Below are 15853 nucleotides of genomic sequence, written 5' to 3'. Positions count from 1 at the left end.
GCAGGGAGTGGTGTGTTCCTGGCGCTGTTAGTGTTTCTGTCGCTGAGCAGTCCCAGTGCGTCTACACGTGGCAGTGTCTTCAGATTCCAGTTGTTACAGAACATTCCAAATGCAGGCACCTTAATTCGCAATTTAATCATCCAAATGGAATCCTCAGCTTTGGTAATTCTGAGGAAACTTTTCTATTCAGCTGTGTAGACAGTTGACATATTCTGATTAAGTGGATATTTGAGCCCAGAGACTTGAGAGGCGGGGTGTCATCTCCCAGCTGTGACGTGGTCACAGTGGAAGCATTTTGGAAGGAACATTCGTGAGGCAGGCATCAGCTCAGCAACACCGAAACGAAGCACGTCCAGGGACCGGCAGCCGTGCGTGCATGAAGGCCACTGGCATGCCGCGGGGTCCCGTGGGATACTGGGTCCCCAGGCTTCGGCACGAGTAGGGACTAAGGAGAGGATCAGAACACAGTCTGAGTGCGGAGTACGGCCAGGGCAAATCCTAGTATCTGCGGGGGTAAGAGTAAAATTGATCGCTGGCATTTAATCGATCTGGTTCTCTTAGCAACGCCAGGATCGCTCCCAAACTAAAACCGCAAACGTTGTGGATCAGGGAGATAAAGTGTCAAGGGCACAGACAGGAAGGAGGGTGGATTCCCCGGGGTGCTGGGTGGGGAGGTGGGGCTGGAGACGGTGTTGCTGGCGGTGGTCCCCTCACAAAGGCTAGCGCGTGCCTCTCGGGTCCCTCTGTCAGACAGGACTGTGGCCCGGTGTGCCCCCCGTCCCCGTTTTCCTGTTCGTGGCATTGTGGAAGCCCCTTCATTCTTCATGCAGACGGGAAACTGGCTCATTAAACCCGCCTGCCGACGGCTAACGAGGAGCCAGGCGTGGTGCTGAGCATTTTACGCGGTTTCTGTCATATACCCCTTGCTCCCGTGGCGCAGGTGATAGAAGTGTCCTCTGTCACCGACGGGAAAGCCGATGGCCTGGACTGTGGAGTGACTTGGCCCCGGTTACACAAACATTAGGTGGAGAGCTCAGACTTCATCACAAGCAGTTTGTCCCCAAACCCCGTGTCCTCGCCTGCTCTGTGGATGACACCGTAACTTCAGAAAATGGCCTAAGACAAGAAGAGAGACAGTCCTCAGCATTAACGTCATTATCGCCTCACGGGTTAAAGCACTTACGGTTCAAACGCCCCAGCAGCAGGGAGAGCAAACTCACCTTTGAGATCGCAGAAACGCCAGGGACCCCGAGAAACGCACCTATGTGCACACACACGACAGCACCATCACGTTCTAGGGCGTAGTGCGGCCCCCCGTTAGGGCCACCCAAATGCGTAACTTCTGAGCGTACCTGTAAATACCTAACGCTCAGGTGTGCGCCCCCGCTGACCACACCTTGGGGACTGCAGACGGCACTTGGAGAAAGGCTCGGGCAGGGTCCTGGGCCTACACCGCCGGGCGGGGACGCCAAGCAAGCTCCTGCTTCTTCCAGGGCCTAGGTCCCCTGACTTGTCCAGTGGGGACGATAACGGTAGTGAGCCCAGGGGTGTGGCCGGAGGGTTCACCTAGTGGAAATGTCTCTGCTCAGTGGAGGGCCGGTGCCCGGCAGCTCCAAGGGGCCCTTCGCACCCTGCCTGCGACCGACAGGGGAAGGGGATCCGGGGTGCTCGCGGCCTGTCACCCCACAGCCCCACTGCAATCCCTAATGCGGTGCCCTGGGCACAGTAGGCGTCTGGTGGCCATGTGCAGAATGAATCGGGAAGGACAAGCGAGTCGTAATTGCCCATGTCCAACCACACACTGATTGAAGAGCCTTCGGAGCTGTGGAAGGTCTCCGTGTGCCTTGCACCCACGTGCCCCAAGGTGCCTTTGTGATCTCTCATCTCATAGTACAATCTCGGTGTCGGTCCTGATGTAAATATGCATTATATATGTAGGTTACCTTCATCAATCACTTTATCGTTTCCTGCCTTCTTCCTTATAACTAGGTTTCCGTCCCTAATTACTCATGCACATCTCCATTTTCATCACCAGAATGATTTCCCTTTTTTTTTTCAGATATCCAGGCTTATCTATATTTATGTCCCTCTTGTTTTTAAATGCCAGAGAAGCTTACATGGAATAAAGATAGAATATTTTAATATATCGTATTCACATGTCCCTTTCCATGCCCCCAGATCCCATTTAAAGGAACTTTTAAACATTCCAAAAGAAGGAAAGAATATCTTTTAGAATATTCTAAAATAAAGAAACGAGTCTTTATTTTGCTCTCTAGATTACCAAAACCATCGATTAAAATGTTCCAGTTAATTTTTACATGTCCATTTTTCCTTATCTGAAAATGTTAATTGCTTTGTGCAATTTGATCTTAGATGGATTTATTTTTATCATTTCTGCGAAGCCAGCTTTGGTATGCAACAGACTCAAAATTCCCATTTCTCTTTAATGTTTTTTGTTTAATTATTCTGCATAAAATTAGAGTTACGATTAGGTGGTTTGATTCCATCTAATTGTCACAGATTAAGTGTTCTTACTATATTTTAATATCTCTTACTAATGAAAAGACATTAAATAAGTTGAAATATTTATAGTTCTTATCACGTGATAAAATTCCTAGTTATGGTTAAATATCTGGTTTCTATATTCCAGGTCACTTGGGAGAATTATGTTTTAATGATCTATTTTTGATAAGTGACATATCAGTTTGGTTACTAGTTTGGTTATTTTCATAATTTATTTAAATCTCACATTTTTATTCTTTTATACATTTTTGCACACTGATCTCATGAAAATAAGAGGGGTCCTTCGGAATAAAAATAGTCTCTACGGACTCATGTTTGATTCATGATAAGTTGACCGGTGCTTCTCAAACTTTATTGTGCCCATCAGTCACTGGGTGAAATGCCAAATCCAAAGTGTGATTCGGTAGGTCTGGATGAGACGCGCTTCGAGACGCAAACACATGAGGGCATCTAACGATTGCTCAGCAGAAGTGTCTTGAACATCACCGTTCGCATGCAGAGTTAGTCTACCGCGAGTCAGGCAAAGCGATGGATTGGGAAGCATGAGGCCAGCAGTGGTCAGATGCAACTTTCCACCCATCCTTTAACCTTGTGAGCTGTTTCGCCTTGGACCCATTTTACCTTTTCCTAGTTAGTCTGCCTTCTCCGTATTTCAAGCAGTAGTCAGCTCTTGAGAAATACCAACCGATTAAGATTTCAAAAGAAATAAGTGGTTTCAATGATGACAATTCAAATTAGCAAACGTTATTGAACAAGCATTAAGAGCCTTAAAAGGGGGTGGACTTGGAGTAATACTAAACCTCTGTTAACGTGGGTTCTTCCTTTCTGGAAGATAAGTGAAAAATTATGTGACATATAAACACTGGTACTACTAGTTTGGAAATGGGTCCGATGGTCTTTAGATATCAACAGATACATATTTTTAATTATTAAAATATTTTATTAGCCAAAATTTACTGTTTATGTTGCTAAAAATTCCTCGTTATTCCTAAATTCTGGAGATAGGTAATGCGCCCAAATGCTTCTCACAGTGACCCCATGTAATGAGATCACACAAGGAGGTGTGTTTAGCCCAAGTGCCCCGCATGGCAGAACAGCTCTGTGACTGTCAGTCACGGCACGATCTCACTGTTAATGAACACTGGGCTCGCGGAACCGGGCATTTCAGAAATTAAATCAGATAGCAAATGTCTGCTGCTGGGAACGACTCCAAGACAATGACTTAAAAAAATTCTGATCATGTACCGCGGGCCATTCCGCTCACTGGATGGCAGGATGCAGAACCTGTCTAATAGTAATAAGCCCGGCCTCAGTGGCCGGTCTCATACAAATTGTAGGTGGCTGATATTCTCTGTGTTTCAAATTGGGTGATTAATTTTATTAGCCGCATTGCGTGCAGGACACAGGTCAGGGACAGTGACACATTCGCAGTGCAGCGAGCACGTTTTGTTGCTTCAAGTGTGTGGCATGTGGGCCGGTGGCCTTGGGTTTCTCTCCTCTCCAGCTACTGGCGTTAAAAATTGGCTTTCATCACTCATTTTTGTGCAGTCCCGGCTACCCACTAGCGTTGTTAGAGATGCGTTTACACAAGCTCACTAATTACATTTATGAGGCATAACACTGAGCGGATGATTTGGTTTTGCCATTTTTTTGGTCTCCTCATAAACGCACGTGATGGCGATGTGGTCAAGAAACCAGGCTTGGGGTTCCCGGATGACAATAGGGCTCTGATGTTTGCTTTTCACTATTGCTGATTTTCAGAGAAAATATAAGAATCACGTTGTAAAAGCTTGGAACTTCAGGAGCTGTCCGCGCCCCCGCCCACCCCGTCGTGGGCTGGCTGCCTGCCCGAACTTCGGAACGTTTAATCCAGCCCGATTCCCGAGGTCCTCCTCCCTCCCACGCCTCCCTTCCCCTGAGGGGCGGGTAGGCCCGCCGGGGGGCTGGGCCCTTTGGCCTCAGAGCCACGTGGGTGGTCCCTTCGAGTCACTAGCGGTCACAGGCGTTGTGGCCGAGCACCCTGAAAGCGGCCGGAAGTGCCAGACAAGGCCGGGTCTCTGGAGGCGCGGACTCAAGGACGCAGACACGGCCTGGCGTTTCTCCAAGGCCAAGGTCACGTCCGCGGTGGGGGGGAGAGTGGCTTTTCAGACTGCGGCGTCCACAGTCACGTCCCCGACTAAACAAGCGAGCGGCGTCGCAGCCCCAGGCGCGTGCGCTGTTCCGTGCGCGTGGCCAGCAGCGGCGACGGCTCAGGCCACGGGCCGCGGGTCACCCGCGCCGTCGGGGCAGAGCGCGCGGCCGGGGAGGGCTGAGCGCAGGGCTGAGCGCAGAACAGAGCGACGCGGAGCGGACGCGTGCGGCTTTCGAGGGGGCGTGAGCGGGCGGGCCCGGTCGGCTGCCGGGGCCTCACCGCCGCTGCCTGCGTGTTTCCTTCCCAGGGTGTCCGTGTCGGAGGACGGCAGCCTCACCATTCGCAACGCGACCCGGGCCGACGCGGGGCCCTACACGTGCACCGCGACGAACCCGTTCGGCGTGGCCAAGGACACCGGCGGCCTGGTCGTGAAAGGTACCTCGGCGCCCGCGCCTGCGCTCGGCGAGCGCGGGGCATGAGTGCGCGCACCCCGGCCGTGCGCGCGGCGTACGCGTCACGGCGTCCCGCCTGCGTCACGCGTCACGGCGTCACACGTACGTCACGCGCGCGGCGTCACGCCTGCGTCACGCGTCACGGCGTCACACGTACATCACACGCACGGCGTCGGGCCTGCGTCACGGCGTCACACGTGCGCCCCGGCCGCGCGCGCAGCGTCACACTGCGCCACGGGTCCCCCCGGGCGTGGCCCCGCACTCGTCCATGGTAAGTGCCGCGGTCGGTGCTTCGAATGCCGGGGGCGGGAGACCGGGCAGAACTGGGAGCGGCGCCTACAGTATCCGAATTGGAAGGACGGCCCGCGCGGGGGCGCTGGGGCAGCGTGGACGCCCCATGAAGTCGGCGATGCTGTTTTTCTTGGGTAAGTTTCCTTCGGAAACTCCGATTTCGTACGAAGTAATTACTCGGATGGAAGGCCGCCCGGTCCGTGACCGGTTCACTCATTCACGGGACTCTGGGCGCGCACGTGACTTGCAGACGCCCGCACACGCCAGAGCGAGCGGTTTTTGCCAAAGAGAAAGAATTAAACGTTGGCGCCCACGGGCGTCCTCATTGTGCCCCTGTCAGAGGGCAGCACATGGCTGGGGGCGAGGAGGCTGCGTCCCCCCCAGGCAGCGGCTGGACTCTCGGCCCGGGCGCACCGCGCGTGTCGGTCCCCGGGCCGCGTCAGTGTCAGAGTCCGGGCCCTGGTGTTGCCGCTTCACTGTATCAGCCTCAGCTCGCAGCACGTGTGTGTTTACTGGAAGCCACGTCACTTTTATCATTTCACTGTCACCTGCATGATAAAAACGACGGTCTTGATGAAGTAGTCCGAGTAGTTAAGCCCAAAGGATTAAGTTCCGCATTGGGTGTTTCATCATCATTTCTATTAAAAAAAAAACAAAAAGACAAACGAATGTTTCGATGCGAAGCAGTCAGGTGCTGAGGGTGCCGCTGCCGCGGCCCTGCCAGCCTCGGCTCCTTATTGTGTCAACAATGGTCTGAAGCGCGCGGGCAGCGTGGCTGATGCGACTCGGGTCGAAATCCGACCGCTGTGGTGCATTTTGAAAACTCCGCTTCCCTGGGACGGTGTCGTTAGCAGGTTTGAAGGCGGAGACGGACTCGATGCTTTGAGGAGTGGGCCGGGGCCGCGCTTGCTCACGGCTGTTTCTCCAGAAAGCCTCTGGGGCAGCCACGCGCCGACGAGTGGGAACACTTTGTGCGTGGAGAACTAACGTGTCCATTAAGGGGGAAAAAACACAGATTTATCACCTCCTTTCAAATTCAGAAGGGGCAGGCGGCCCGGTTTCACTTTGTTACAGCAGGAGGCTGAAGGAGGGTAAAGGAGAACACGCCGTTGCTTTCCCCACGTCTGGAGCAGTCCCGGGGGGCTCAGGTGTGAAACGCGGGGACAAAACACAGCAGCCCCAGAGACGTCCTTTCTCAAAGACAGTCTCTGGAGAATACCGGGGCCCGGCGAGCTGGGCTGATGGCGCTGTTGTTCACATGCAAGGATTTGCCGCAGAGGTTAAGGAAAATGATCATTAATGGGTAGATTGGGCGGACGAATGTTCCTCTTCCTCAAGTGTTTCTCGAGACTTCGGCAGCATGGCGCCATCCAGTAGCAGTAGAAGAAGATGCACACTGCTCTGAGAGCTTGGGGCCACGGGCTGCGCCTCGCTCCCGAGGCCGCATCTGGTTACTTCCGACGTGTGGCAGAGCCACGTGCTTACTAGACAGGCTTCAAGTCCTTGGAATGAAAAACGTATCAGTCTATATTTGGGATATTCCACTAAACATGCCATTATCCCCAGGCACTTTGCTCTCTCTACAAGTAAGAAAATAATTAAATAAGATTGTTCGGTTTAGAAAAACAGAAACTGACATATTTTTGTTTATTTTCGGTGTTCTTGGCTGGGTCTGTTGAAACACAACTGTCCCAGTCTGCATTTCTAGTCACCTCCGTCCTTCCCACTCTTCCTCTCCTGTGACACACTTCGTCTTCCTACAAACCATGTGATTCACAGCTCGCTGTGTGTGTCCTTCTTCCTCCATTTTCCTTTCCTCTGGAAAAGAAGCATGCAGAAGGCCAGGGGCCACACATCCTGGGGACTGTGCGTGTTCAGGGAATGTCGACTGATCGAGTGAAAAGGTGTCATCTTGCACACCTTCGTGCGCAGGGGTCATTTCCAGCCCCGCTCCTTGTTCGAAAATCCGAAAGCTTTTGGTATTTCCCGGTTTAAGCTTCTTAGAACACTTGGCACTAACAAGCATCAGAGGAAAATAACAAACTTCTAAACGTTTTCACTTTCCCGGCGTAAGTGTTCATGGTTCTGTATTTCTGGTAGACAGAGAACTTAGTCTGTGACGGGTTTTCATATGTGAAGCTTCATGAAAATCCAAGAGACTTTTGGGGGAGAACTCAGTGTTCTGGGACCTTCGCACAGACAGGAGGAGGACTCGCATGCAGAAAGGGCATATTTAGTTTGCATAATTATCAAGTTATTTTCACTCGTCTGTATCCGATAACGGAAGGTCACTGTGTTTGTTGTTTTGCTCCATGAAATATCCTCATCCCACTTTAGGGGGACTGGGGATCTTCTGTTTCTTTGCCATTGACAAGGACCACTGTGCGCTATGCAAATACACACGTACACGGTGCACCAATATTCACATTAAAAAAAAACTACATAAACACAAAATGCATGTACAGTATGAGTACAAGCATCACCAAGAACTTTGCTTTACTACTGATCTGTAATGCACAGTCTTGATTAAACCGTGGGATCGCTATGCAAATCCAGTTCAAAGAAAAGCCGTTATCATCAGGCCCCCTTAATGAGACTGCTGTCTGTCATTCCCTGTCATGCAGAAACGGTAAAGGTATCACTGCCAACGAATTATTATTTTGCAGCCTACAAATTGGAAGCTTTAATCTGAGAAAGAATTGTAGTAATTATAATTGTATGCCTCGATTCAGCCATTTCCTGGACTATTCGGAGGGTCATCATCTGGTTGTTTGTTAAAATGGTTTCGCGTGAGTGTTTGCTCATCCACAATGCTCATCTGATTGTCATCACAGAGTCTGACATAACTGTGTTTCCCAAACCAAGATCAGTCTGTAGCGACCTTACTGGTAATAGGATGGCAAGGAGCAGATGCGAAATTTCAGTAAAGCTGATAAACGCATCATCTCTTCTCGAATTTCCTTATCAGCCTCAGTCATGCAAGAAATGCTGCTCCTAGATGGCACGTGAGACAATAATAGTTAGGAGAGGAAGAGCCGCCCGGCTCAGTTTTGGGCTGATGCGGCGGCTTATGTGCGTTAAGAGGATTCTGAAAGTATCTGCACGATGCTTCTATTTCTGCTTCACTAATGCAACAGGGGGAGGCAGCTCTGCCTTCAGACATCGCGAGTGCAATTAGCACCGGCCACGCCAGGGCCTCCGAAGACACCCAGTGTGACTGAGGAACGTCTCCATGGGCACGGACGGGAGTCGGCCAGGAGCAGAGAGAGCTTAAGTGTCTTCATTTTGGAGGACTCGGATTAAAATTACATGCACTGAGAAGTAGATGAAAATCACATAAAAGGAGGAATTATTCGATCTGGCATTTGGAAAATTATTAAAAAGCAGAGTAACAGCAGGCTGTAAAAATGGTCTGGTTTGCAGGCAACATTTGTTTTTGTTTCCCCACTGGAGAAGTTTCGGATGTTCAATTATAGGCCTCATTGCTTCAGCATTATTTTCAACTGAAATGTCGGAACTTGGAAAAGCATATCTAATGTGCAAATTAAGTTTATTGCTGTTCATTTAGTTGTTTATTCTTCGTGATAGAGGCTTTATTATGCCAGCACAGAGAGTGGCCTCTCCATTTTCTCCTGCGGAGTGAGGGGATGCACTGATGTGGTCCTCCAGTCACCAAGAGGGGCATCAAGCCGGGGAGATGACGGGGGGCCCCGCGTCTGGACCTGAGTGTTGAGCCCAGCTGTGTGGAGAAAGCCCGGCCTTATCGAGTCAGCCCAAGTACAGTTCCGCAGAAATGACAGCATGCATTGGAATGGGCCCGACATCTCGTCCTGGTTGAAAACACTGTGGCAGAGAAGTCTCTCAGATGTGCTGACGTGTTTTCCAAAACGCTCAATTCTACACCCCAATTTTCTACCGGGAATGACTTAAAACATTTTAATAGAATGAAGACTTTAATTTAAAAATGAATGGAAGCAATTTCAAGGTGAAAAATCCTATAGTAGTTTTATACTGGCTAGAAATGAAATTTTCTTTGCCCTTCTCATATCGAAAATAATGCCGATTGAATTCTTGAGACTTGAATTCCATATTATCTCCAGGTAAAAATGTGAAAACAAACAAAACATGTTCGTTTATGAGACACGATAATGTCAATGTTATTTTCGTAGTTTTTTTTTTTTAATGTAGCACGCCACTCACAGAATTTCCAGAGGCATTGTTCTTTTTAATGCACATCGTGCGATATATAATGTGAAAGACATGTTTATGCGTTATAGGTTTGCACCATTTTTATTTTGTTCAAGGTATTTTTTGCAGAACAGACCAAACCTGTGATTGGCTAAAGTTGTGTTTACTCTTAGTAAAAATAGGGAGCAGATAGCCGGTGTCGACCCCGTGAGACGGAGGCCAGACGCGTGCGCACACCACGTCTCGGACTGGCGAAAAGCGGAGCCGTGTCCCGCGCTCAGGGCGACTGGGTGGCGCGAGCCGGCCCTTCCTGCCTTGACTGTCGCTCTCTGTCAGCGTCATCACTAACTCCCACGTATTAGCGCATGTGGCAGGGCCTTCACGTGCGTCATCTCACTGACCCACAGTGAGATCAGACGCCACCTTCATTCACACAGGGGACAGGAGGCGCAGAGGCCGAAGCCGCGGGCCCGGGGCCCTGTGCTGGCAGGAGCGGGGCCTCCCCCGTCCTCGCCCGTGCCCTCCGTGCATTCATGTGACGCCCGCACGTGACACCTTCGCGTGACAACGATTACGTTCCAGCGGGATAAAAGTGTCGTGACTTGCAGATCTTAGTGCTTCCCCTAAATACCTCAGCTGTCACTCACTAAGTAGAATTTAACGTTTGCTTATACTTTTTCATTTGAGATAAACTTAACGTATAATGAACTGCATACACCATAAGTGTCATCAGCAGATGCGTAACCCCGTGTGACCCGAAACCCCACCGAGACCGAAGACATCCTCTTCGCCCTGCAGGCTCGTCGCCCCGTCGACCCTTCCCGCCCCCGCGCCCCCCTCAGGCTCTTCTCCACGGGGACTCATGCGCTCCAGGCCCTGCTGCACCCGGCTGCCTCCCCTTGACATGAACCACCAGCCACCCCCTCCCCGATTCCACTAAAAATAAACGAAACGGTCGGTCTGGCCTGGGCAGTGGAAGCCGCCTCGAACCACCGGTATCTTTGTCCTCGACGTCCCTCTCGACGCTGTACGCGCCGAGCGCTGAGAATCGGCGGGGTTGGCGGGCGGGGCTGTCGCCCGCACTGCTGACGGGGAGGGACGCGGTCGGGCCCCCGGCGAGCCCAGCTTCTGCTCCCTCGGAGCCCAGTGCCCGCGCAGGCGCCGGGACCCCGTCTCAGGAGTAACGCGTCATCGCCACGTAGAGGACCCGCAGGCGCCGGCTCAGCATCCAGCGCGGGGATCCCCACGACTCGAGGAAGGGGCTACAGACCCCTTCAGGCCCCCGGACGGACGCGCTCGGCCGGGGGCGGCAAACGGGGGACGGTAACCGGAGGAATCAGACTCACCCCGGCCCCCTTCTCATCTTGTCTCCCCCCATCCCCCCGCCCCAGCGTGACTGTTCAGAAGAAAGCAGCCCCCCCCCACCCCCACGCGTCCTGCGCCGGCGAAATCCAGACCCCTGAGCCCGTGTCGTGTGGCGCTGCAGGGCCCGCGGCACCTGGCCTCGTCCCGGCGGACGGGGTCTGAGCGGTCGCTGTTTCCCACGGACGCGATGTCGTAAAGGTCACTGCTCGCCGGGGGGTGGCGGTCTGCGGGGGTCACGGCTCACCGGGGGGTGGCGGTCTGCGGAGGTCATGGCTCACCGGGGGGTGGCGGTCTGCGGGGGTCACGGCTCACCGGGGGGTGGCGGTCTGCGGAGGGCGCAGGACACACCCGCAGTGCGAGCTCCCTCCGGGGGCCGTCGAGCCCCGTCTCGGCCGTCTGTCAGGAGGGGGTGCTCTGTTTATGGGTCCCGCTGCTGCTGGCTGGGGACAGTCCAGTGCTGCCTTGCGCGCCCCCCAGACGCGGCTCCCCATCAGGGCGACTCGCGTGCCCGACGACCGCCCGCCTAAGTCCGTGTCTCTCTCCCTCGATCATCTTTTCACATTTGCTCGAGACCGTTTACGCATTGGAGTGGGAGACGAGCGGCTATGGCGCCTGCGGGGAACCCGCGACGTATCGACTTGATAGGGATGAAGGTGATCAGGGCGCGGTCACCTCGTGGGCTGAAGCTGACCCCTGCCCGCCCGCCAGGGGCACGCGCCGAGGGCCACGTGCAGGTTTCAATCCGCGGAACGCACGTCCAAGCAGATCATCTGCCCGTGGCCGAGGAGACGTGAAACGTCCGGCCTCCTGCCAGCGCGTGAGGCGAGGCGCGTGAGTGTTTGCGAGGAGGAGGAGGACGTGAAACCGAAGCCGACGCCCCCGTGGCTGGCCGCGCGCGGGGCGAGTCAGAGCCGCGCGCCTGTCTCCTAGCGACGCCTTCGGGGCGTCCGCTCCCACGCGCTCCTGGCCCCTGGGTGCGCCGTGTGCTCGGCTTCCCGTGGCCTGGACACCGATTCGCGCCCCACTTCCGGCTCGGTGTCTCTTCTCCACGCCGACCCGCCGTGTGCGGAGGCCCCCCCGGCCCGGACGCCCTCCTCTCGCCTCTCTTTCTCCGTCCCTCTGTATCTCTATCTCTGTCTCTCTCTGTCTCTGTCTGTCTCTGTCTCTCTCTGTGTGTCTCTCTGTATTTCCTAAACTGATTCTAGCTGATATCTGTCTGTAGGTATGTATGTATCTGTCTGTGTGCGTAGTTTATAATATTTTATATATTTAGATAGATATAGTTTACATATATGTATATATGTTATATCTATCTAGATATAGCTAGGTAAATAGATGATATAGATGGATGGATGGTGGATGGATGGATGGATGGATGGATGGATGGATAGATAGATAGATATAGATAGATGATAGATACATGATAGATAGATAGATACAGAGAGATAATGAGCTAGTTTCTTTCTCCTAGTATCCATTTTATAACTTTTCTGCTCTATCTTCTGAGAGATTTTCTCAACTTTATCTTCCAGGCAGTCTATTTAATGTTTGTTTGTGTTATTTCTAAAAATTTTAAGTGTCATTTTATTTTCTCACTGTTCTTTTATGTAACATCTTGCTCTTCTTTTTTCCTCTTTCTGAAAATGTTACTCATAGGTTTATTTTTTTCCTTCAGTGTTTCTTTTTGGTTTTTTTTGTTTGTTTTATCCTTATTTTTTTTATTAAGAGCTGTACAAAGACACTTTGTGCCTCTTAGCTATTTGCTCGTATTAAAAGGGAGGTGCTAAAAGCCTCATAGAAAGGTCTGGTCAAGTGTGGGGGCTTACTGGCCGCTCACACGTCACACTGAGATTGTGGGGCCTGGATCATTCTTCAGGAAACTCCTAAGGACACTGTATTTAGCTCTTTTTTCTTAGGCTCATTAGGTCCCTGGGATGACTGTCCGCCACCCACCCCCAGGGTCCTGCTTGGAGTGCAGGGCGCTCAGCACTGAGTGGGGCTACGAAGCACAAATCTCTGCTTCACTCCGAGGTGATTCTCACGTCTTTCTCCAGCCAACACCAACGACCATACTGTTCAAGTTATTATCAAAATCTTCTACCAACAAAGAGCCCACACATGACGCCCCACGCGGGATTGGTGCTGAACTCTATAATATTGGGGAAAATTCTGTCCTGACAAGTTGAAGTCACTAAACTACACCTACATCTTATCGATATGAACCATAAATACTACTCAAGTATCTGTATAATAAGTAAAAATAGAAGTTTGAAGGAATTATGAGAAGAGCCAAGGTGTTTGCAACACGAAGGACAATATTCTGGAGAAAAGAAACACACAGATGGTGAACCCAACACTTCCCGGTGATTTTCTCCTCCAGAAATTCACCAGTTCCTGAGCTGTATAAATCAGAGAGACAGGCAACCAAACGCAAAGCAGAAAATAGCTAAGCAGAAATGTCGGTCGTCTCACAGTACAAGGAAGATAAAAGTTTGGGCTCAGAATAAACCAAATAGAATGAGGCCTGGGAAACGACTCGGCCTTGGATTAAGATGCCTGAAGGACTAGGTCCAGGTAATAAAAGCAGAACAAAATTAGGCAGCACTTAGAGTGGCTGAGATTCACTCAATACATGTCAGTTCCCAAGTGGGCATGGCTCTTTGTCAACTGCCTCCTGGGAAAAGTAAGTCTACCTGGGAAAATATGGCAAAGTAGTAATATTTACATTCTGAGGCACAAGGCCTGGCTTTCAATAGAATGTCACCAGGGACAGCTGGAGCCAGGGACAAATGACCAAACCCAGAGAAAAAGCAGACGACAGCAACAGGTCACTGCTGACGGGAATACGGGTTATTAGATACAGCAGTTGTGATGAATATAGACAAAAACAGATGACAAGATAAAGAGTTTAAGAGAAAAACGCCACCTGTTAGAAGTCAATCGGAAATTCTAAAGGTGAACGCACAAGAGGTAAGTTAATAACAAAATAGATGGACTCAGTGCCAGAGCGGGTGTAGCAGAGAGGAGGCTCATCAAGGGGGAGGATGCATGAATAGAAAACGTCCAGACTGCGACTCAGCGAGAAAACACAGGGGAGAGACGGAGAAGAACCCAAGGGGTGCATGAGACGCGGTGAGCGATTCTGCAGGAAGACGTGGTTCCTCGAGACGTGGAGAGGTAAGAGGGAAGCGAGGCACGAGCGGTGTTCGAAGATAAATTTACCATAGATTTTTAAAAAACAACAGCAGGCATCTTATTCAGGAAATCGTATGAGCCCCGATTAGGATAAATACGAAGGGAAGTTTAGATAAGCACAGTCATGAAACTGAAAGAAGGAAAAATCATTCTGATAAAAAAAAAAGATACATTATCTTCAGAAGAACAATAACAAGATGGGCAGGTGATACAACAGAAATTAGGGAGCCCAGACCTCTGCAGGGGAACGGCCTTTTCAGAAGCTGAAAGACGATGCCGGTAAGAATTCTGCTCCCAGCAAAAATGTCCGCCCAAGGAAAGACAAAACAAAGATGCTTTTCCACGAATAGAACCTGAGAGAATCTATCACTTGCAAATCTGCATTAAAAACGCTAATGTAGTTTATGCGTTCAGAAGGAATATGATCCCTGAACGAAGTGTGTAAGTGGAAGAAGAAATTCTGAGTTAATAGATAGCATAATTCGGGATTCTGAGGAATTAGGAAGAGGGCCAAATTTTAAAAAGTATTTCTAGTCTCACAAGTTAACCGGTGAGAGAAAATATCAGAGAATTTTGTCACCTCTTTGAAGTGCTATTTATACACTAGTTTCCTTTAGATTGGTGTCTTAGCAACATTTCCTATACTGTCAGAGACCGAGGAAGGCAGAATTACATGTTCGTGGAGGGGGAGGCAGGTCTGGTGATTTTTGTTATACATTTCTCCATCTTTTGAAGGGACTTGATAATTTCAGAAACACCTGAGCAGTAGTTATCCTGGACAGTGACCCTGAAAGACTGTCACTCACAGACGGAGGTTCAACTGAGTTGAAAGTACAACCAAAAAATAAAGAAGAAAGAAAAAGCGACCACACATGATATTTTCTGGATGGTCAGGAGAGACCCATCCCCTGGCTTCTAAACATCACCGCTAGGGGCCGTGACGTGGGGCAGTGTGTTCGGCCATCCACGCGGGAACAAGGCCCAGACGTGTTTACAGAGCTCCTGTCGCACATGGCTGACAGAAGCTTTGGAATAGTTAGTTTTTATGTCCCCTGAGGTCACATAACTACAGGTGTGCTCTAGAAAGACCACACACTATTAACAGCGTGGATTCAAGTAAAGCCATTTATCGAAACAGCATGTATTTTATTAAAGTTCTTCTTACACTTCTTGAGAATAGGATTTTTAGAGCAAGTTCTTTTCATATGCTTTTTATCTCCCTGAGATAGATTTTAAAATGATAAATATTGGAATTCTGTAATTTCGTGAACTCTTTGTGAGGGTGCCATTTATATTTAGGATAACCTTCTAAAAGTGATCAGTCCTCACCGTTTCTGAAGCCGAAGGGGAAAGCCGGCCCCCATTCTATACGGAAATGTTCCGTGATATTCTTTCTGTATCTCTTTTATCATTATTGAAAATTGCAAACACAGGAAAGTAGAGAAATACTCTGAGGAGGTCCCGCACAGGGCCATGTCACCAGCTCATGGCCAGCATTGTCTCATCTATACCCTCCCTCTTCCCCAAAGCCACCTCAGCTTCTAGAGCCAAACCCCAGACATCACGTAATTTCATCTGTAAATATTTCACAACCACAAAATCAGTTTTCTTATCTTAAAAAGTTAACAATTATTCCTAAATTATTCAGAGTTTACATTTAAGTAATTGTCTCATAAACGTGTACTTGTATACGTATGCTAAAAACATG

At 50.4% G+C, this 15853-nt stretch overlaps 1 protein-coding gene across 1 annotated transcript in view; it reads left to right on the top strand.

The window, feature by feature from the left end:
* Window positions 1-15853, top strand: part of CNTN6 (contactin 6) — a 177028-nt gene that overhangs the window by 140828 nt on the left and 20347 nt on the right. The window contains exon 12 of the mRNA XM_036219494.1: window positions 4962-5089. Coding sequence (XP_036075387.1) covers window positions 4962-5089 — 128 coding nt within the window. The remainder of the gene's footprint in view (window positions 1-4961; window positions 5090-15853) is intronic.

This window comes from Rousettus aegyptiacus, unplaced genomic scaffold, assembly GCF_014176215.1.
Source record: "Rousettus aegyptiacus isolate mRouAeg1 unplaced genomic scaffold, mRouAeg1.p scaffold_m13_p_4, whole genome shotgun sequence".
In the NCBI taxonomy this organism is placed as follows: Eukaryota; Metazoa; Chordata; class Mammalia; order Chiroptera; family Pteropodidae; genus Rousettus; species Rousettus aegyptiacus.
Note: the sequence above shows the minus strand (reverse complement) of the source record. Positions and strands in the feature narration are given on the sequence as shown.